This window comes from Lycium barbarum, chromosome 12 (genome assembly GCF_019175385.1).
Source record: "Lycium barbarum isolate Lr01 chromosome 12, ASM1917538v2, whole genome shotgun sequence".
In the NCBI taxonomy this organism is placed as follows: domain Eukaryota; kingdom Viridiplantae; phylum Streptophyta; class Magnoliopsida; order Solanales; family Solanaceae; genus Lycium; species Lycium barbarum.
Genome location: NC_083348.1, coordinates 106,326,111 through 106,349,414, shown reverse-complemented (window position 1 = coordinate 106,349,414; position 23,304 = coordinate 106,326,111). Strand labels below are relative to the sequence as shown.

At 37.5% G+C, this 23,304-nt stretch overlaps 1 protein-coding gene and 1 long non-coding RNA gene across 9 annotated transcripts; both read right to left on the bottom strand.

The window, feature by feature from the left end:
• Window positions 1–414: 414 nt before the first annotated feature.
• On the bottom strand, window positions 415–17,176 carry LOC132621090 (probable magnesium transporter NIPA8). Of its 7 annotated transcripts, XM_060335235.1 has the most exons (15): window positions 16,846–17,019; window positions 16,512–16,679; window positions 7,558–7,645; window positions 7,412–7,473; window positions 6,845–6,930; window positions 6,623–6,696; window positions 5,174–5,276; window positions 3,049–3,177; window positions 2,866–2,965; window positions 2,634–2,753; window positions 1,761–1,851; window positions 1,619–1,682; window positions 1,366–1,462; window positions 1,018–1,287; window positions 415–744 (listed from the first exon to the last, which is right to left on the bottom strand). In XM_060335235.1, exons 2-14 carry the CDS (start codon window positions 16,602–16,604, stop codon window positions 1,057–1,059), a joined length of 1,338 nt encoding a protein of 445 aa, XP_060191218.1. In that variant the 5' UTR covers window positions 16,605–16,679; window positions 16,846–17,019; the 3' UTR covers window positions 415–744; window positions 1,018–1,056. The 7 variants fall into 7 exon arrangements, with proteins under 7 accessions (XP_060191218.1, XP_060191220.1, XP_060191217.1 ...); XM_060335237.1 differs by lacking the exon at window positions 16,846–17,019 and adding an exon at window positions 17,040–17,176 and having other exon boundaries at window positions 675–1,287; XM_060335234.1 differs by having other exon boundaries at window positions 675–1,287.
• Window positions 17,177–19,146: 1,970 nt separating this feature from the next.
• Window positions 19,147–22,221, bottom strand: LOC132622648 (uncharacterized). Of its 2 annotated transcripts, none has more exons than XR_009575959.1 (3): window positions 22,039–22,221; window positions 21,494–21,535; window positions 19,147–19,429 (listed from the first exon to the last, which is right to left on the bottom strand). It is a non-coding gene; the product is annotated as an uncharacterized LOC132622648 (long non-coding RNA). The 2 variants fall into 2 exon arrangements; XR_009575958.1 differs by lacking the exon at window positions 19,147–19,429 and adding an exon at window positions 21,067–21,376.
• Window positions 22,222–23,304: the final 1,083 nt, after the last annotated feature.

Below are 23,304 nucleotides of genomic sequence, written 5' to 3'. Positions count from 1 at the left end.
GAACTTTTCCCTAAGGCATAGACTTTGCCTAATAAAACAAACTTTTAGTTATGCCTTAAAAAAAAATTCCGTCTTCTGAGCATACTTTTAGTTATATCTTATGGAGCACACTTTTAGTTAAGGCATCACGAAAAGTTTGCCCTAAAAAGTAAAACAAAAATAAAATATATGCCTCGAGGCAAAGTCTGCCGCAAGGGGCATAGCGAAATTCAAACTCTGCCTTTCAAAAATTTTTTAAAATTTTGACTAAACGAGAATTCAAACCCGGAACCCATGAATTTTAGGCGAGGGCCAAAATTTAAAGATCACAAACATGAGGGGCAAAATTTAAAGACCACCCCAAAAGAAGGGCAATTCGATTTTATGGAGACATATTAACTTCATATAAATGTGGGCTGTGCCCACTAAACTAAGTCGCATCTGAACGTGCTCATTTTTCACTACTCTCATATAAAGATAACTCTAGTCAAGTGTTTAGTGTTGGATTACATACCCTCCTACCATTTAATCGAAGTTATTGACTATGGCTAGAAGAGTTCATTTTTTAAAAGAATCATTTAATTCTGTGTTTTTAAGGTTATGTAGCTGATTAGGTTGCAGCTAGAATCATATGCACCAGGCAAAGGAAACCCAAGCATTAATTACACTAGAAAAACAATCACGCGAGCTCAAACTATCAACTGCCAGCAGCTAGTGCAGAAGTGTCCATATCTTGCCTCACAGTCCGGCATAGTTTCTCGTAAACTACAAAACAATTTATACGATTATTATTAGTTGCCTCTATTAAAAAAAATGAAAAAGAGAAACAAATATTCTATCACAATGCTTTCATCAACGTAGTACATTCCCCTTCCAAATCAGGCTAGCTAGCTCTACCTCTAAAACATATCCTGTTCCCCTCCCCGTCCCAGCATCTGCTGCCTTCTAACAGACTATGGGTTGAATTAAGCGTATAATTAGTAAATGGGAATTAAAGACACCCTTGAATATTCTCCATAAAGAGGAAGAAATAACCACCATTGTCATGTCCGTCTCCACAGACCAATGCCACGCCTCCTAGTCCAAGTTGATACCTTGGGGCAGCATTGCAGTTGTCTCCAGCATTGTCTCACCATGCTTATCTACTGCGAATTTGTTCCAACCTTGTCCTCGAGCAGATAATAGTTTAGCCCGATCAAGGCCACCTCCTCGGAAGCCTGTTATTTTCGATGAAACCATGGGCATCACTAGCACTGAAGATGCATGAAGCGAGTCTTCTCCAAAGCCTAGTGATACTGAACATGCAGCCTGCATGAAGTATATTCTTCAGATATGTAAGCATGAAATCTCCTTCATGGAATAGGAAATATGAACAACCACCAGAACCTTTGCCTTGACAATCATATTAGCAGCTTTCATCAGCATAACTCGTCCAAATGATCTTATATCCTTAATTTGGGAGTCTTCAGTTGGCATTAACAGCCTGACATGTGCATATTTACCAATAAAAAAGGCAGGAATCAGGAAACAATCCATTCTGCTAAGCAAATTTAACCATGAGGAATTAAAGATGAGATAAAAGCAAGAATTTACTACTCAATCTCCAATAACCAACTAATAAGAGGTCGAGACCACATACCTCTCCTCATCCTGCGACAGATTTGAAGTTGTTGAAACTAAAGAACCTTCCTTCACTTCACCTCCTGCAGATATTACTTTTAAATCTTTCATGCCCTAGGCACATTTTATTATCAAGAACCTGTGATTTAAAGTAACAATACCTTTTGATTCATCTGGCGCAAGCAAAGAAATGCCCACAAACACAGAAATCATTCCAAGAATAAACATTGTTGTTCTTAAAGCATCAAAGACCTGTGTAAATTCAAAATATTAGTTTTTTTAGCCTGCGAACTCACAAAACTTCAAAGTTGAATTGTCGCCCTAATTACAGCAATCAACTAGACTAACAAAATGGAGACAATAGATCTTTCTCCCAACATTATTGTTTAGAATAAAGAGATTGTCAATATAGCAAGAGTGTATTCCTTGTAAATATGAGAAGGTCTGGAATCCTAATAGTTGAGTAATTAGAACTGAATTCTTGTCACAGGAGGAAATCTATTATCTTGGAAAAGCAAAAAACAATATGTAGCAACTAGATCAACCGCAACGATGGAAATATCGAGTAATGGCTTTGGCTACATGTGAGCTTATATCCTAAAGCAAGTTCTTAAAGAGTTAAGAGGTAGAGGAGATGCACCAATGCAATTGAACTGTGTCAATCAAGGTGCAATATACATTGCTTTAAACCCAGTATTTCATCAGAGAACAAATATAGAAGTAAATTGTCATTCATTCAGCAAAAGACTGACTCAAGGTGCATCGCGACAAGTTTTATCAACCCGAGTGATCAGTTAACAGGTATTCTTACAAAATCACTCTGTTGCTCCAGAATTGAGTGTCACTAAAATTAGGAATTATTTTCCTTTCCTTTTTAAGGTTACTTGTAAATGCTATTTAGACCAAACATGCTTGAAGAAATAATCATGCAAATTCCCAACATCCGTTCTTTTCTAATACTTTACATCCATTTTAGAAAGGGAGAAAGTGAGGAGATGCACATGCCCTGCCGTACACATGGAGAACGAGCAAACCTGGTATTCCTGAAAGTACACAAATCCTGTACATATTGAGAAAAACGTCCAAGTGATTTGAAACATAGGGACAATAAGCATTGCATCAAAGAGCGAAAGTCCTTCATTTAACCTTGCCATCTGCAAAAATAATAAATTCAAGAACAGAATCAGTTGAATTACACATGTTTCAAGTATTCTATTTTACAACAATTGAACGACAATGCAGTGAACAAGTCCATCACTCCATTACCCAAAATCCAGCTGTACTAAGAAATAGCAGGAGCATGGAATACGTGAACCAGCTGTGCAATGAATAACCACTTGACATAGACAATCTTAACATGTTTGAACTGCAAAAATAGAAGTAACCAGCGTCAAATGTATAAAAACCAGTTCTTCCATCAGAAGGCAAAGAAACATATATGCAACTTACAGAGACTTCGCAAACAATACCGAACATGATCCAACAGCACCTGAAACAACTGCATATGAAAACGGAAGCAGCATGTGCCAATATGGCTTACTTTCATTCATAGGGACAGCATATATTAGTTCTCCTCTCCTGCATGATTGACATTAGATATGCAAGTACCAAGATAAGCATCCTCCTTTTCCAATACAGATCTACAGAAAACATGACAAAATAATAATTTGTTGTTTTTCAAACTCAACATCGTCCTCTCTACTGCTGCAGTGCTTAGAAGGATATCCAAAAATCTTTTGAAATAAAATTTACATATTTAGAAACTATATAAAAAGTATTATACGTCAAAATAGTATACAGTTCATGATATATTTTATGTAAAAAAAATTTAAAAAAAAAAAAAAAAAGGAAGCAGCGTATACAAAACATCCAGCGTTAGCCGGGTCCGGGAAGAGCCGCACCCCAAGAGATGTGATCAAAGCATCCTTTGACTCTCCAACTAGTAACTAGGACACAGTGGCACAGATTTTTTTTATTTTTTTTTTGTGTCTGTGTGTGTGTGGGGGGGGGGGGGGGGGGGGGTGAGATTTGATTTCTCAAAATAAAAGATAAATCAGATTTAAGACATATGAAATGGCACGCCTTCAATCTTTTTTAGCTTTTCCTATTGGTCACTATTTGCTATTTATAAATGTTTTCTTTCTCATATAAAATAGGGATAATTTCTAAATTAATTATTAGCATGTTGATTTTTTTGACAATTAATTCATGTTTTTTAACGCCCATCTTGGAGAATGAAAGATTGAAATCGAAAACATACATGAAAGTTTTTCACAAAATATCTATCAAAATTTAGAATATCTTTATAGCTCTATATTTATAATTTTGATTTTTTAGCCGAATCCTAGCACCCGTATCAATACCTGGATCCATACCCCCGAATCCTAAATTTATATTTTGCCGAATGCGACCCTCGCATCCGCCGAGGGTCTTTCGGAAACAGCCTCCCTACCTTCCAAGGTGGGGGTAAGGTCTGCGTACACTTTACCCTCCCCAAACCTCACGTTGTGGGATCTAACTGGGTATGTTGTTGTTGTTGTTGCGACCCTCGCATCCGCATCCGTGTCAGATACCCGCACCCGAGTCCAAGCAACTTAGTTCCCAGCAGAGACAAAACACTAGGTGATTTCTTCCCATTTTTTCTAGCCTTAGTGGACAGAGTTACCCAGTACCTGTTGTTGGTTGGAGGTGGCAGGTTATGCCGTAGAATTAGTCGAGGTGCGCCAAGCTGGCCCGGACACCACGGGTATAAAAAAAATAAAAAAATAAAAAAAAGCTCCTTAGCATCCACTTCTCCATTTACTGGTATACATGCCTCCAAATGCAATGGTACCCTGTAACTCCTGCTAATTATACTCCTCTGCCCATTTTACGGTCTGGTTTAATTGGTTGTGAAATTTAAGAATGGAATTGAATGATATGTAGTGAAGGAGAGCTTACAGTACCTAGAAACAATTGCAAAAGGAAAGACAGTCTTTTCTAGCAGATAATCAAAATGTAGAGTACTGATCATAGCCCCTGAAGGTATTCAGCTAAGACAATCCATTTTTGACTATTTAAACTAGTTTCCTGGGCACTTAACTCCATTGAACATATTCAACAACTAAGATCACAATCTCCTGTGAACCTGACTTGTAAAAGTAGAACTAGTCTCACTTAAGTTGATATTTAACACTAATCATAGTCATGAAGAATAGGAGGGGTACATAGCAATTCTTAGAGTAGTCACTTTAGTTGTGGCAGGTATAAGCATGCCTGGAGAACAATGACAAGTTGATGTCCCTAACTGGAGAGGAAGGCGGGAAAGACATCACAAGGAGCAAGCGGCACAGTTTATACCCAAGGTTTTTTTTTATTTTTGCCTGGTTATAGCCATCAATAACTCGTCTGGTCAATAAGTAGGGTTAAAGGTGTTAAATTTTTTAAATTTACTTTGAAGGCAAATCCCAGGTCCATTACTTCTAGTAGATAAGTTTTTATGTGTCACAATATTTGACATGTTATTTTAACAGAATACTATTACTTGACACCAAAAGAAGGTGCAGAGATTAATGACTGTGCCATGGTGACTTACTTGTATATTGAATGATGTAAAGCAACAACTAAGACCAGAGTGAGACAGTAAAGAAGAAACGTAATGTTGCTGTACTTCTCAGCCAACTGCTCCGGCGTGTAAACTACAAAGAAAGGAGGATAATAAATTATAATTTGTTGGAAACATGTAACAATCTTTCTTCTTTATCATTTTGTTTGGTTCAATAAGGTAAACACGTGAAAGCATATACAGTCATACATAAATAGAAAGCAGAGCATATGCTTGTTTGTATGCATACTTTGTAATATGTTAAAAGTTCCTCCCTCTGTCCCATTTTATGCCGACACACTTTCCTTTCTAGTCTGTCCCAAAAAGAATGACCCATTTCTCTTTTAGGAAACTATAGAATCTTAGCATCCCCATTTAAACGTAAGTGAGGAATTGGCTCTTTGACTGGTTTGAACATTGTCACCTCATGATCTAACAAATATTTTTCTTTTCTTTTTTTTTTTTTTTTTTGACAATGATAACATAGGCCCTAACAAATATTACACCAAAACCATCTCGTTCTTCCTTAATTATTAGAAAAGATAATTATCACTTCACCAAGAGCAATAACAGCTAGATTATGACATCGAAAAGAGTTCAAAATCATATTCTTATTATGCACATTAAGGCTTGTTACTGAGGTCACATGAAATGTGGGTAAATTTTCAACTTAAGCTGGCAGCATGTATAAGGACTCAAGTAATCAGTACTGATTCAAGTATGAAGATCACCGAGCAGGAAAAAGACACATCAGGGTACACGGCACAATCAGAAAAAGATCAAATGCTCAAGCAATGATCTAGTAGCATGCAACCTATGGGCGACTTATAAACATAATATGCAGTCTACAGATGTTGAGAATACTATGTACAATCCTTTTCCTACAACTTTCTTACGCCTTTTTCCCCTTCTCAAAATCCAGCCCCTTTAGGTCTTACAATTCATTGATAGCTCTAGTATTTTAGCATAAATCAACAACCCTTTATAAGGTCTCCCATCCTCTAGCATAAATTTCACTTTACTTGCGCAGTATATGCTAAAATGGTCTGAACAGTTTCAGAAGTAAATGACATGGGTTGCTAATTTTTTTCCAAAAATTAAGATCTGAAGTACAGGTAGCAAGATATATACAGGGTAACGTCATAGCACGGGGTCAACTTAGAAGTATCAAGTAGGGAGTCGACCACATGTCAGCACCATAACAGATTTTCATGGTATGAAATATTTTTTGTAACATTAATAATTTTATTTATATTGGAACAACTCCCACACACAAGTAGTACATAAAAATTGATAGAACGTACAAAATATGATACTCTTTTTTTCAGGAATACAAAATATGATACTCTACAGACATGATACTCTATGGAAGACACCCAATATTCTGTACAATCATGATATAAGCAACTAAAACAACAATCTTCACCTTCCATCACATACCAGGTGACTGGTGGTTGCCAAAGGCTACAAGGAAGATGTTTCCAAGAACAATAAAGGCAGTGGCTACCAGTACGCTGCAATGCGAAAGATATTTATCAGACTGTAACTTGTATAATGAGGACAATAAGTATTATCCATCAGCAATCAATTTTCTGAATTGCTGGTAGTTTAGACTCAGATCCTTATTGATTTTAATAGAAGAGGTTTAAATGTTAAGCTTACTTGATTGTCACTGTTTTGTTCAAAACAAAGTAGGCAAAAGCGATGTTTGAGACAAATTGTATAGATCCCAAAGCTGCTAGAAGTGACTGTCAAAAAGGAAATACCAAGATGATCAGGGAAAAAACAAAAATACTACCAAGATGATCAGGGAAAAAACAAAAATACACATCATCAGGAAAGGTAAACATTGCTGCTAATGCCACTGTAAAAACCAACAGATTATAATTGTATCAGTTTTGACCCTTTTATTATAATCAACCTAACCAGCACGATGTGGGATGTGTTGGAAGAGAGAAAAAATCAGAGATGGGAGCGGAAAACTAGTCTTGATAGTTTGTACACCCAATCCTTGTGGTCAGTCGTACACCCAACAGGTTACATCCTTGTAGTCCATCTGGCTACATGCTTGTACCCAACCATTGGACTTGTCTCCCTCTCCCTCCTCTCTCTCTCTCTCTCTTCACCCCCCACCCTTTCTCCTTCCTGATCTAACGACTTCCTTTGCCCAAAGTCAATACAGCCCACCAAATCTGAAGACAAACTAGGCTAGAACAAATACGTACTGACCTGAGCAGCATATCCAAATGAAATGAAATTGAGACAATTTCCTATAGCAAAGAATAGAATACCTGTGTAAAAGATCACACCATCAATACAGTTTTAAAAAAAAAAATCAGTACTTGAAAGGGGACAAACTCGAAAGCAATGCTTACCAACTCTCCATGTTTGGAAGTATATAATTGGCTTCATCGTAGCCTTTACATCTGTTCCCTCATTACCCAGCACAGAGTGCTTCTCCCTCTGAAACACTTATGATTCATTAGAGCTGCTAAAGAAAATTCAAGCTGAGCCTCCGGTGACAGAGGATAACAAGAAAAGAACGACAAGAACAAAAAATATCAAAATACTGCCATAACAATAAATCATTATTCAAACCTCTCATAACATGCAGCGGGGAAATATAAAATGCAGATATTCTTGCATGATTATACTAATTCCGACCATTGAACACATGGCAGTGAACACTTCCACACCAAACTATGCCTCCTAGTTAGATAACGGCATGTCTCCATTAAATTAATGTCAGGCATACTATTCGTTGAAAGGCTTCTTAAAAGTAGTTCATCAGCAGGAGATTTTCCATAGATAATGACTCACTCTGTTCCAATTTATTTGACACACTTTCCATTTGAGACGGCCCAACATGTTTGACATCATTCTATTTCTATGTAAGTTTCAGGATTTTAATTCATTAAACTATTGAAAATTTGACTTTGATGTGATGTTTTCTCTCTTTTCAACCATTACTTTAAGGCAAAAGTCATCGACAGCCCCTTAAAGTTGTTCACAGAATTCACTTAGACACCTCAATCCATACTTGTACCTATTGAACACCTACACTGCTCAAAAATGAGTACCTATTAGACACTTTTTTGACAATCAGCAGAAAGTTTAAAAAGTGTATAATACACTCACGGTGACGTGACAACATGATCAATTAAACAAGGACATGTGGCAGATGGGTCCAAAAAAAAAATTAAAAAGAATTGAGTAAAAGAAATAATATATATATATATATATTAATAGGACAGTCTACAGGGGTTAAGTTAAGCCAAAATATTATGTAAGTCATACTGACATCTAAACTCCACATCCGGTCAAACACCATCACAAAAGTGTAACGGAGGTAGTATTCAGCATCCACATAGGTTATTTAACACGTGGGTATCATTGGCTACTAAGCTCCATATATCCCATCTGTGTTATTAAACAAAAGAAGCTTACTGAATAAGGGGGATTAGAAAGAATGACTACCTTGGACAGAATAACGGAAACAGGAAACAGTATATCACTTTGTACTGCCATCAATGCTTGGTGGCAAAAAGAGGAGAAGACGGGATATTCCCTGAGTCTTTCAGAACTATCTAATGCTTGGTAACCCATAATACGCCTCTTTTTAAGAACCCAATCAACATGGGATCAAACAATCACATGTGATAAGGCTGTTAATACTGTATGGACAGATTAGCTGGCCACTGCTAGAACATCCTCCAACCCCAAGCCCCCAATCATTTGTCTCAAGAATTGTAACTTTTTGTAAATAATTCCTTGCATCCCATTTTTGAGTGATTATCGGGGAGCTCATCCTCTGTGCCACTTAGGTACAGGTTTCGCACCAATGAGTATCCCCTCTTCTTTCTTCCTGTTCCCCTCTATTCTTGAACTCTCCTGTCACTCCCTACTTCATATACGTGTAATACTCCCTCCGTACCAATTTATGTGGCACACTTTCCTTTTTAGTCTGCCCCAAAAAGAATGTTCACCTTTCTATAATTAGAAACTTCTTAACTTTAAAATTCCCCTGTTACCCTTAATGAAATGATCTATAGCCACACAAATGTCGAAGGTGTGTTTTAGACAACAAATTCTTTCTTGAACTTTGTGTCTAGTCAAACAGTGACACATAAAGTGAGAGCGGGGAGTATTACTTATGGGAAGACATTGATCAACTTCAACACGTCCTCCATCCAAAATCTCTTAAAATCAGAAGTATTTGAGTCACTTCTAATGCAGCCAGGTTATCACCCCGCATAACCAAAGTGTATAACAGCTCCATTATCAGTCAAACCGTATAGAGTCACTATTATCTGCTTTTAACACTTGCATTTGAGATTGTTGGATAGATTTAGTAAGCCTAAAGGAACATGCTCTATCCATCTCTGTCTCATCAAATCAATGTTTGTACAGAAATCACAACTAATGACTAAGTAGATAATAAGAAAAAAATGCTCTCAGGCACTCTTTTCGAGACTCTTCTCTCTCCTTCCCTCTAGGAGGGAGAATCTCTCTTTCTCCGGTATTCTTCCACCGGAGATACCTCTTTTTCTTCTCGTTCTTCTCTTTCTTCTCCTCTCATTCTTCTCTTCTTTTCTCAGGGACTCTCACCTTCTGTGGTTGCTTCCCTCATCTTTCTTAGCTTCTCTCTCCAGATTTTGGAATGGGGGAGAACAGGATTTATTTTAACGCTGGGTTCAAATCTTTTGATATCACCAGGTGGGCTGCCAGCAACTCAGAATGGTATGAATGGGTGGAGAGAAGTCGCAAAATGATGAGGAGATCAACCATCAGCAGCAAGATCATGGAATGGATTTGCTTTACTCTTGCAGAGGCTTCAAAGGACCAGAAAAGAGTGGTTAGGAGATGGAAATTCTCAGAGCAGGACTCAGAGCACTTTTGCACCAGGAAATTTAATAAGCATGGGAGATACATGAGCATTCTGTCCTTGAATGGTGGAGGAAGATCAGTACTTATTATTCCTGAACCAGTCTTGAATGCATGTTGGAATGAGATAGCATTTAAGATCAACAACTTTATTAAATGCTCCAAAAAAGTAGCATTGGCTGCTCCCCCGAGATTAACTGAGGCCAACTACCCGTATGCGAAGGCTGTACAAGATAGTAAATGGCAGACTAAGAGTCTTCGTAAAGCAGAGGTGACTAGTAACAGTGGAAACATTGTCATCTCTGAAGCTGCTGAAGGACAAGAGAAAGGACTTCTGAAGAGATGTTTAGTGGGGTGTTTTGGAGAAGAGGCTAAGGAAAGACCCACACTTGCCGATATAAAAAGGTGGTCAACTTCAACTTGGAAAAATGTTTTTGGGGTGAACATCTATGAGATGTACGGGGATTTGTTCTTATTCGAATTCCCTAATAGATACATGGCGGAGAGGACCATTCAAGAGCAATGGTTTTGGAAAAGCTCAGGTTGCAATTAGAATGGTGGAATCCTATGGCGGGGAGTATTTCAAACTCTGTTGAAATCAAGGAAACCTGGATTAAAGCGGTCGGAATTCCTCTTCATCTGTGGTCGCAGAAAATTTTTCAAGAAATAGGGGAGTTGTGTGGAGGATGGATGGCAATAGAAGAAGAAACAGAGCTCAAGAATCATCTAAAATGGGCCAGAATTCTGGTAAGGAACGATGGAAGGAATATGCCAAGAGAGGTGTCCATAACTTGTAAAGGAATCACTCACCACATTCCAATCTGGCCGGAAAGCAAGACAAGATACGAATTATCACCGGAATTAGCAGAAGGAGGCATCGGAGAAGAAGAAACAGAGCAAGAACCAGTTATTGCTTTTACCCATCAGGCAAATAGGGTTACCAACTGCGTTGAAGTACAAAAATCCCCTTTTTACAGGGATTTCAAAGACAGAGACCACGTGGGTGGTACTTCTTCTACTGCTGAGGTTTTTTTGAAAACATATGCACGTGAGGTGCATGTGGTTGATTTAAATGAAATAACAGAAGTGGGCCAGCAGGCTGAGCCCAATAAGGAGGCAGCTTTTAATAAATATTTTGGGTCAGACTTTGCAGGCCAAGTCATTTTTAATGACTTACAAGGCCTCAATTCACAACATCTCTTCAGTGATCACTTTGTTGAAGTACTGGAACCTTATTCCATTCAAAAGCCGGAGCCTGCAAAGCTTCAAAGTGCAGAATATCAAGTAAATAATGCAGAGATAACTGCAATAACAACAGAGGCTAGTTTTGGGGGAACTTCTCAAGGTTTAAATGGGGCAACAGAATCTTTGGAGGAAAGAGAAGATGAGAGCAGGGATATGGAAGATCAAACTATGGAATTAGCCCAACAAAATTCAATCACAACTATAGAAAATTGGGAAGTAGAAGAGGTTGAACCTCTTCTCATTCAGCAACAACAAACCATTCATGACAAAGAAAGGGAGACATCAGTTTGGGTTCAACAAAATATGATCAAACTGGGCAAATTACTAGGGGCAGATTTCCAGGGGCATGAAGAGGAGGCCTTGGAATTGTTGTTACAAGTAGATAGTTGCAGACAAGCTAGAAGGATGGAGTCTGAAGACAAGATTCAAAGGGGCACAAGAATTAAAAGGTCTACTTACTTTTGATGTTAAATTCAAGAGCAAGGGGGAAAGGAGTAAGGGGAGCAAGATACTTAACTTGGATCCATGCAGTTCAAAATAGTTTCTTGGAATGTGAGGGGATTGAATGACAGGGATAAAAGGAGAATTGTGCAAAGTTTGGTAGTTGACTGGAAGGCATATATCATATGCCTCCAGGAGACTAAACTAGAGGGGGACATTAGATATATTGTCAAACAAGTGTGGGGAGGAAGATGGATCAAATTTGCTTACTTGGAGGCTAGTGGCACTAGAGGGGGTATCATGATGATGTGGGATTGCAGAAGCTGGAAGGGGGAAGTTTTGGAAATTGGTAGCTATACTTTGACGTGCAAGTTTGAAGCACAACTTCAGAACTTTTCATGTCATATAACTGGGGTCTATGCTCCAAATAACTACATCGAAAGAAGGACAGTGTGGGACGAGGTTGGTGCAGTCCGGGGATTGATGGAAGGGCCTTGGGCTGTTTGTGGAGACTTTAATGGCGCCAGATTCATCTCAGAAAAAAGAAATTGTAGGAGAAGAACAAGGAGTATGGTGGAATTTTCTGATTTCATTGAAGACATAAACTTAATTGATCTACAATTAGAAGATGGTAACTACACATGGTTCAAAGGGGATAATCAAGATAGAGCTTCCAAAATTGATAGGTTCCTGATTTCTGAGGAGTGGGATGACAGTTTTAGTAATATAAAACAGATTCCCCTACAAAGATTAGCATCTGATCACATTCCACTAGCTTTAGAGGGGGGCACGTGGAACAGGAGCAAAAACTATTTCAAGTTTGAGAACTGGTGGCTAGGAACAACTGGTTTCAATGACAGAGTCCAAGAATGGTGGAGCTCTTTCAGTTTTCAGGCATGCCTAACTATGTACTGGCTTGGAAATTAAAAGCTCTCAAATCAAAACTCAAGGACTGGAGCAGAAGTGAGACAAGATATTTGGGTCATCAAAGGAAGAATCTGTTAAGCCAAATGGCAGAACTGGATGAGGTGCTGGGAGACAGAGTTCTACCAGAGGAAGAAACTGTAAAAAAGGCAGCATTGTTCATGGAGTACGAGGAGTTGATAAAAAATGAGGAAATCTCATGGAGACAAAAATCTAGGGCCCTATGGTTGAAAGAAGGTGACAGGAACACAAAGTTTTTTCACAAAGTGGCAAATGCACATAAAAGATTCAACAATATTGACCAACTGATGATCCAGGGAGAATTAACAGAGGAGTCAGCTAGAATAGAAGAGGAAATTATTGATTACTATCAGAAACTGTACAAAGAAACTACTCAGTGGAGACCTACATGCCATTATGACAATTGCCCAGTCTTATCTGAGGAGGATAAGGATTCTCTACAAGGTAGCTTTGATGAGAGTGAAGTGCTAAGGTGCTTGAAGTTGTGTGCAATAGATAAAGCACCTGGCCCGGATGGCTTTACTATGGGGTTCTTCATCAAGTGTTGGGAGATAGTGAAGCAGGACCAGTGTTGTCAAAGGCGTGCTTAAAGCGCGCTTAAGCCCTGAAGCGAGGCTCAAACCATGTTGAGCGCTTCGCCTCGCTTTATGTGCGCTTCAGTGTCATCATCAAGGCTCTAAGACATACTTTGCCTTGCCAATGAGCCTCCCTTGAAGGGGTGACACTAGATAATTCATATTTCACTTTATCGTAATATTTTTACAATTCTTTTGTCCATATATTTGTTATTCATGCTTATTATTATTAGTCTTGGACTAAACATATATAGATTTGTATTTTGCACCATTGCGCCTTTTTTCATTAAAGCCCGCGCTTTATTTGCGCTTTGCGCTTAAAGCCCCAGCTAACCTTAGAGCTTTTTTGCGCTTTTCGCTTTTGATAACACTGAGCAGGACATCATGAATGCTTTTCAAAACTTCTATGACAAAGAAGTCTTCGAAAGAAGCTTCAATGCAACATTTATTGCTCTCATTCCTAAGAAGAAAGGTGCTAAGGAACTAAGGGATTTCAGGCCTATCAGCTTGATAGGTAGCATCTACAAATTGTTCTCCAAAGTTTTGACAGAGATATTAAAAGGAGTGATCTCAAAATTGGTGGATTCTCAACAAATGGCTTTCATTAAAGGTAGACAGATCATGGATGCTGTCCTCGTAGCTAATGAAGCAGTTGACTCTAGGTTGAAACAAAAGAAACCTGGTATCTTGTGCAAACTTGATATTGAAAAGGCTTATGACCATGTTAATTGGAGTTTCCTTCTTAGCTTGCTAAAAAAAAGGGGTTTTGGTCAAAAATGAATACACTGGATTAAATTCTGCATCTCTACTGCTAGCTTTTCAGTCCTTATAAATGGCTCCCCAGCGGGGTTTTTCAAAGCACAAAGGGACTCAGGCAAGGTGACCCTTTATCACCTTTTCTGTTTGTGATTGCTATGGAAGGCCTTAATAATATGATTAAAACAGCTAATCTGAATGGATGGATAAAAGGCTTTGATGTAGCTAGAATTGGCAATGACAGATTAGAGGTGACTCATTTACAATATGCTGATGATACTCTCATATTCTGTGATGCTGAAGAGGATCAATTGAGATATCTTAGGGTGATTCTGGTTCTTTTTGAAGGAATATTTGGCTTGCATATCAACTGGAGGAAAAGTTTCCTTTACCCTATTAATGAAGTTGCAAACATGGACCTGTTAGCTGCTGCTGTTCTGGGTGGTGAAGTAGGCACCTTACCAACAATATATCTTGGAATGCCTTTAGGAGCCAAATCTAAGACAGTAGAAATTTGGAACAATGTCATTGAGAAGTGTGAAAAGAAATTGGCCAGGTGGAAGACTCAATATCTATCTATGGGTGGCAGATTGACTCTTATCAACTCAGTAATTGGTGCACTTCCAACATACATGATGTCCTTGTTCCCCATCCCAACAGGGGTCATCAATAGGTTGGATAGCATCAGGAGGAATTTTTTATGGCATGGGAACAAAGAAAAGAAAGGTTACCACTTGGTTAAGTGGAAAGCAATCACTTTTGGCAAGAATCTTGGAGGGTTAGGGATCAAGAACTTGAAGATTCAGAGTGAAGCTCTTAGAATGAAATGGTTGTGGAAGTTCACCAACGAGAATCAACTCCTTTGGGGGAATATTATTAAAGCAAAGTATGAACAGGAAGACAGATGGATGACTAAGGAGGTCACTACACCATTTGGGGTTAGCCTATGGAGATCCATTAGAACACTGTGGAGTGAGTTGAGGGATAATTCCAAGATCAAAGTGTTTGATGGGAGTAAAACTAGCTTTTGGAAGGACAATTGGCATGAAGTTGGCAGATTAGATGTGGTCTTCCCAGATATCTTCAATATAGTTCTAAACCATCAAAGGACTATAGCAGAGATGTGGACACCTCAAGGATGGAACATCATTTTTAGAAGACATATCAATGACTGGGAAGTGCAAAGAGTAGTTGAATTCTTTAGTACACTAGAGCAGTTTAGTGGACTACAGACAGGTGAAGATGTATTATGGTGGCAAGGCAGCAGTAAGGGTTTATTCAAAGTTAATGCAGCTTACAAGTTGATGAATCATTCCAATCAGCAGATAGCCAACTGGCCTTGGAAACACATCTGGAAAACAAAAATTCCTCACAAAGTTGCTTGTTTTGTGTGGCTACTGGCTAAAGAAGCAGCTCTTACACAAGATAATTTGATGAAAAGAGGTTTCATTTTATGTTCCAGATGCTTTTTGTGTGGGGAAACATCAGAGACAATTAACCATCTTTTCCTTCACTGTAAGATAACAGCTCATGTATGGAGAATTATTCTTAATCTCAAAGGCATTTCCCGGACCATGCCTGGGAAGGTTACAGATGCTCTTAAAAGCTGGGAGAAAACAAGCTTACAGGCAAAGGACAGGACTAGATGGAGAATTATCCCTGCTTGCATTTGGTGGACAATTTGGAAGGAGAGAAACTCCAGATGTTTTGAGAATGTGGAGAATGGGGTGCAGAAGATCAAGTTAAGCTTTATTTTGCTGTTGTGTTTTTGGTGCAATCAGATCTACTCTAATGATACTGTCAATATAATTGATGTTTTAGATACAATATAGAGAGAGGGCAGTAAAAGTTAGACTTTCTTGTAAATACGGTTTCAGTACTACCTAAGTACTGTTTGCTACATATGAAATATAGAATAAGTTACCACTTTCAAAAAAAAATGACTAAGTAGATAATGTCGCACTAAGTTGAACATTGATGCATCATGAATACTTCTTATTGCATCCAATCAATGTTTGCGACAAAAAGATAAACCCATAAATAGACAGGTGTACAAACATACAAGTTGTTTGTATAAAGTCATCCAAAAACTCAAAGGTACTTCGCAATCCTACTTACTTTCATAACAAACAAAAAAAGGGGGGGTGAAACAAAGAGAGAGAGAGAGAGAAGAAACAATAGCAAAGGTGAATCAAGCTATGTAGTATATCCCCTTTGTAGCACCACGTCTTGCATTCCGTATTTGAGCATGAACTGCAAGACTTGTTTTTCCCTTCTTATCAGAAAAAAAAACAGTGTTGCATTTCATACTCAGATATGGAATTTTTATTCAATGTGGACATGGACACTATATTTGACCCGAATTAGACCTTGAGCTAATCAATTTCGTCTTTTCAAAGTTAAGCAATAAAAAATGGATAAATAGAGGTGTAAAAGGAAATAGTGTAATGTGGAAGATCAAAAAAAAAGGGTAGAGAAAATACCTGATCATGACCTAACTTGAGGAGATTGGTTCCAAAGTTAATGGCAATGCTTCCAAACAAGTTGATAACGGCTCCAACTACCCACTCGCCCATGGATGGAAGAGATCACTGACACAGTATTGCTTTGGTGAACGAGCAGAAGCATCACCACCCAACACAATCAGATCACTGTAATTCCGAAGAGGTGATTTATTAAAGAAAAAAAAATGAAAGAGGGGGATTATATAGCGGAAATCCAGAAGATCAGACAGTGAACTTCATTTTTCCGGATATTATATACATAATGAGAGATCTTTCATTTAAATCCTGTGCAGAAAGAAAAAAGAACCCTAACAATGATATTGGAAGCCCAACAGCCAAAGGAAGTTGACAAAGACGATGGCTTTGATTGAGTCTTCCCTTTCTTGCGTTCCTGGCAAAGAATTGTTTTCTTTTTCTTCCTACTAATACATACAGTACTAATAAGAAATGCCTTTTTTCTCAAATAATATGAAAACAGGCTGTGTGGTTGAGGGGTCCATGTTTTACCACACAAAGGCGTGACAACTTATCAACTCACTGTCGGTCGGTAAACACTGGTGCTTTCTTTAGTGTTAAAACTCCAACTACATCAAATCCACATATTTTTCACTTCCATTTGGTTTGCTTTTCAGTCTGAAAAAACTCATCTTCTTATTAAGAAAAGAGATCGAATCAACCCCACTTAACATATGTGTATAAATAACTTAAAATTTACTCCCTCCGTTTTAATTTATATGAACTGATTTGACTGGGCACGACATTTAAAAAAGAGGAAAGACTTTTAAAATTTATAGTTTAAAATAAGCCTTGAAAATTTGTGTGACTGTAAATCATTCATAAAGTGAATTTGTTTCCAAATTAGAAAAAAAGTCATTCATTTTGGCACGAATTAAAAAGGAAATAGATTCAAATAAATTGAAATAGAGCGAGTATTAATTTCTGTGATGTGATCATAAGTAATTTTTTAATAACCATGGTGCTTTCTTGAATTTTGTATTCTCCTATATTATCTGGAAGGAGCGATTTCATATGTGCACCGGATCAAGTATTACGGAGCAATTGATATGTGTCATTTATGGATAGCTAATATTGCGTAACCAGTCCAGATTTGAAGCTGTGCGTTACATTTTTTTTTATTGAAGCTAGCATTTATTGGCTATTATTGCCCCTTATTAGGCTAGATTTACAGTTTAGTGCTTACATTTATCAACTATAAAAGAAGTTTGAGCTCAATGTAATGATCATCTGGAAAAAAAGTCAAACAGCTACACGATTCAATTCTAGTTATAAGCAAAATTGTTTCTTTACTATTCTTTTTAGTTCCATTTAATACAAGTTCTTCAAGGCCAAGTGTTTCACCGGAGGAAAATTCAACAAAGGGTCTCCTCCAAAACCCATACGGCCTAGGCTTATGTTATTATTTTCTTGCTTTATATTTACTTGGTTTCACCACTAATTGTATTTATTTACTACTCACTTATAATAAATCAATTCACATATCCTTTAAACCACTGACAAATTTAATTGAACCTTTTTTGGGGGTGAACAATTATTTAATATATTTTAATATAATTTGCGAAAGCGTAATTTATAACATCGCTAAGCATAATTTGCCAAAGCTGAATGATTTGCTTGTGAAAATTACGACTGGTTCGCCACTAAGTTATTTTTGCTCAAATTTCTTAGGGGAGACCAAAATTTAAATGAAGCCTTAAATCATCCTAGTTGGCAAATATGCCCATCTTTATGTGTTTGTTTTACATCATAAAATGACGATGGAGGCTAATTTTTGTTAATTTTAATGTGAAAATAAATTTTGAACAAAAAAAACTTAGAGCCCGTTTGGATTGGCTTATAAGTTGCTTATAGCTGTTTTCAGCTTTTTTGAGTGTTTGGCTGGTCAGCTTAAAGTCATTTTGTGCTTAAAATAAGCTCAAAAAAATAATTGGACCCATTTGACTTAGCTTATCTAAAGTAGTTTTTCAGCTTATAAGCCAAAAAAAAATAAGTTAGACTACCCCAACTTATTTTTTTTAGCTTATAAGCTGTTTGCAGCTTATAGGCATAAGCCCATCCAAACAGGCTCTTACTAAAATATATAGAAATTTAGCACAACATACTGGAATTCTAAGTTTTTGCTAGTGAAACTCCTAAAATTCAAATGTGCAATTTAAACTCACAGAAAAATTCATGAAATTTAAACTTTAGCGGTTCACGTTATGTAAGTACTACCATGAAACTACCCCCTTATTCTCTCAAGTACCATATATGAAATCCTTCCATTATAGTTCTCTTTGACGACTCATGAAATTACCGACTATTTTAGTAGGCATTACTCGTGATTTTATATATATATATATTTGGAACTATAGAGTGTTGTAGGTAGTAGGTACCACTCATAAATCTTTCCTTGAATTTGAAGTGAAACTTCTAAAAAAAATCATAGAGTAATGTTGCAATCCTGGAATTTTCTATTTTGGGCCTGGACGTAACACAGCACCCGGTGTCTGACTGCATGTGACTGATCAAACAAACTGGCTGGTTGAATCAACATGTGATATCATAACATACTGAATGCGGAAAATAAACTAACACATGCTGATATACTGAAAGTGTGAATGATATAAATCAAAATGTAGAAACACTAATATAAGTTTGAAGCATAAACTGTAGCCAACATGACTTACATGAAAAGCCTGCGACTCTGTCTAACTGTCGCTCAAGTCTATGAAGCCTCTAATGAAGTATTGAAAACACTGACTGTTGCCAGGACAAGGCCACCGGCATACCTGACTGTCTGTAAATATTGAAAGACTGTAAAATAATGATAATGCCCCGAAAGACCGGGGCTCATCAATCACCTGATATTGGAAATCCTAGCGAGCATATTCATCATCCTGTAAATCGAGATGTAGGCCCAGGAAAAAGGGACGTCAATATATTTGAATTGCACTGGTATATAAAGCAACTGAAAGAAAGAACTGTAAGAATTGAAATTGAGCTGATAACTGTTAACTGGAGTGAACTAAAGAAGTAAAGATATGAATACTTCATGTTCTGAATGGAGAATCACAAGTTTAACTGAAGCCATAACCAGTGGCCTCAGGCCCAATATATGTGCACAACTCTGTAACCTTGGGCCCAAGTATAGATACACTTAACTGTGGCCTTAGGATCAAAAGCACGAGTGTTCAACATTAAACAATTTATATAAAAGAACTGAGAATCTGAAAAGTACAACACTGACATACTGAGCAATGATTCACTGAGACATGTATTCATGATCCGATTTATGAGACTTGAAGCTTTTACTATTTATAAACATGTTGAGTATTCTAGCTTGAGACTCACGGGTATAAACATTCCCAAACGTAGAGAGTTAGCCTCGCATACCTTAATTTCCTGCTTTTGAGCATAATACAATGTTTGTCGCTCCCTTTAGACTTTAATCTATATCAATATATGTCAATGGAATCAACATTAGCGACAATACTCAAGTTTTAGCCATCTAGGCATTTCATCAAACACTTGGCGGGCATAAAACTCCACAACCTTCATTAATGGGGTTTTGTTCACCAAATTCCCATTCTATTACTTCAGGTGATTCTACAATCCCAATTAGATAGAATTAACACCATTCTTCATCACTCCTATGATTAAAACAATCCCAAGTCAATCCTACCATAGTTCATATGATTCCTTTTATCAAAACCCAATTAACTTATCTTCCAAGAATTCATCAATTCACAACTACAAATGATTAGAAGGGGAAAGGATTACCTTTTTGATGCTCAACTCCTTTGAATTCAAATTCTAGGGTTTCTATATCCAACGATAACATCTCAATCAAGGTTCTATGGATTAGAAGGGTTTAATCACGTTAGAAAGGTATCAGAGACTTGAATTCAATCTTTAATCATCATAAAACTTACCTTGGAGGGTTTTGAGGCTTGAGACTTGTTCTCTCTGCCCTTAGAATGATTTTTCGTGATTAGGGATGTTATGGAAATAATCTCAAGCGTAAATATGAGTTAAAACACGAAAATTTGACTTTTTTACACGAAACCAGAGCTTTCCCGAGATGGGCCCGCAACGCATGGCCATTGTGGGACCCCCTGTAGGTCAAATTTAAGAGAGCATGATTTCCCGCGCTGGTCACCTGACTGGGGGTCATCGCACGTGCCCCCACACGCGACCCATGGCCATCACTAGTGGCCCATGTCGGCTTCTACAGAGTTTTCGTAACGCGCATAACTTATTGTGCAGAGCTCCGTTTGGCCTCCACTAGGGGTGGGCGTTCGGTTCTTCGGTTCGGTTTTTTCGGTTTCGGTTTTTTGAAAGTGGACACCGAACCGAATTAGTTCGGTTCGGTTTTTTGATGTTCGGTTCGGTTCGGTTTCGGTTTTTTAATTCAGTTTTCTACTTGTTGGAGACTGGGATACTTGATTGATTGGTCGTAGCAGACAATACTATATACAATTGTTTCATGTTTTGAGATGTCACGAAACAGGAAAAATAAGTAGCAGATAGCAGCAGCCAAGGAAAAATAGCAGCAGCCAAGTAAGTAGCAGCAGCGAAAATCAGTAGCAGCAGCCAAGTTGGCACAAAAATCAGTAGCAGTCGTAGATACAAAAATCAGTAGCAGCAGCCCACAGTGATAAGCAGTTCAACAAATACTCAAGCTGCTGAATTATTGCAATATGGTATACAATTGCTGCAGCCCAAATAAGAATTATCCTTACAACACATTTAGCTTCTTGCACTTGCTGCATAGGTTTCATGGATTGGCTGTTGATCCATCACTAATACAAAAAACAGTAGCCATCACTAAATCCAACTGATGGCTACACAAACATGGCATTTGGTCACCAAAAGAAAGAAGAAAAAGGAGATCAGATCAAATCAGTAGCAACAATTTCACATAGCAAAATAAGTTCAGTGAAGAATACCATCCATCTTACCTAATGATGCCCTGAAAGGGGATAAAGGAAAGCAAATAGTCCCTGCATCAATTAATGAAAGAAACAGGAGGTAGTCCCTGTCAATAAAATTATTGTTGACTAAAAAAAAAGATTTGACAAAAAAAAATCATATTGTATTACTTTAGTTTCAGCACTCTTTTCTTGCTAATAAGGCTATTAACTATTAAGTAGAACTAAAGCAAATAACAAAGGGACGTACAAATTAACCTCTTTTGGGAATTCTTTGCAGTTTCGAAGAAAAAAAAATAGAGCTCTAAAACTACAAGAACAGATGTTATCTTCTTCTTTTCTTTATAATTCTAAAGATACCCACTGATAATTTAAGAAAATTTAACATCCATAATAAAGATTTAAACTTTACTGAAAAGGAAAAGAATTTAAAACAAATCCAACCCAATACTTACAAATTCAGTGATTCTTTATCCAAAACTAGCTAGAGTTCGGTGAAAAAAAAATTAAGGTTCAAACTTATGAAAAGGAAAGAACAATCAAACAAAGAAATTATAAGGAGAAAATGAAATTACCTTGGTGTAAGGTGCCTGAGAACTCCCGCCGCCGTTGGAACTTGGACAGAGCAGTGTGGATCGTGTCAGGACTGTTAAGTTAGGCGTGAGGAGGAGAGGAGATGAGAGGAGGAGGCATTAGGGTTGAAGTTAGCGTTAGAGTTAGAGGAGAGTCAGGAGACGAGTTGGACTTAGGAATTAGGATTATTGGATAGAATTAGATGGTTGGTCCTGGTAACATGGTAGGTAAAGTGGTAATACTAATTTGGGTCAGTAGGATGGGCTTGGATATTTCACAAAATGGGCCTATAGAGTGGAGTGGGCTAACCATACCAGCTAAGTGATTAGTGATCTGAAGTAGGGGAGAAAAAATTATTTGTGAAATTTTTGGTTTAACCGAATACCGAAGAACCGATGAACCGGAACCGAATACCGAACCGAACACCGAACCGAAAAATTAAAAAAACCGAAACCGAACCGAAAAATTAAAAAAAAAACCGAAACCGAACCGAAAAACCGAAAAAACCGAAACCGAAAAATCGAACTAATTCGGTTCGGTCCGGTTTTTCGTTTTTCGGTTTTCGGTGTTTATGCCCACCCCTAGCCTCCACCATATATTGTTGGAAAAGTATTTCAAAGATCTACAACTTTCATGTTTTTAGTTTTCTCAAATTCTCAATAGATTTTCACGAAATCGGGCTGAAAGGCAGACCTGCCGTAAACTTAGCCGATTATATCAAATCTTAAGCACCTCACTATTCATCTTGATTTCAAAACAACTATTTCCACCCAAACTCATCCCGATAGTACTTCACGTGTCTAAAATTTCACATTAATACTCAATTTACACATCCACACCTAGTCCGAATTTACGGAGTATTACATATTCTCTCAAGTACCACATCTGAAATCCTTCAATTATAGTTCTCTTTGACGACTCATGAAATTACTGACTATTTCAGTAGGCATTACTCATGATTATTTTATATATATTTTTGGAACTATAGAGTGTTGTAGGTACCACTCATTTTTTCTTTCCTTGAATTTGAAGTGAAACTTCTGAAAAGTTTCATTGAGTAATGGTGCACTCCTGGAATTTTTTTCAAATTATGAGTGGTACTTCAGAATTTTTGAAAGTTTGAAATGGGTAAAGTGGAGCTTTAGGGTGTGTTTGGTATGGAGGAAAATGTGTTTTTGGAAAATGAGTGAATTTCTACTTATTTTTTCATGTTCGTTTGGGTAGTGGAAAATAAGTGAATTTCTTACTTATTTTCTCATATTCGTTTG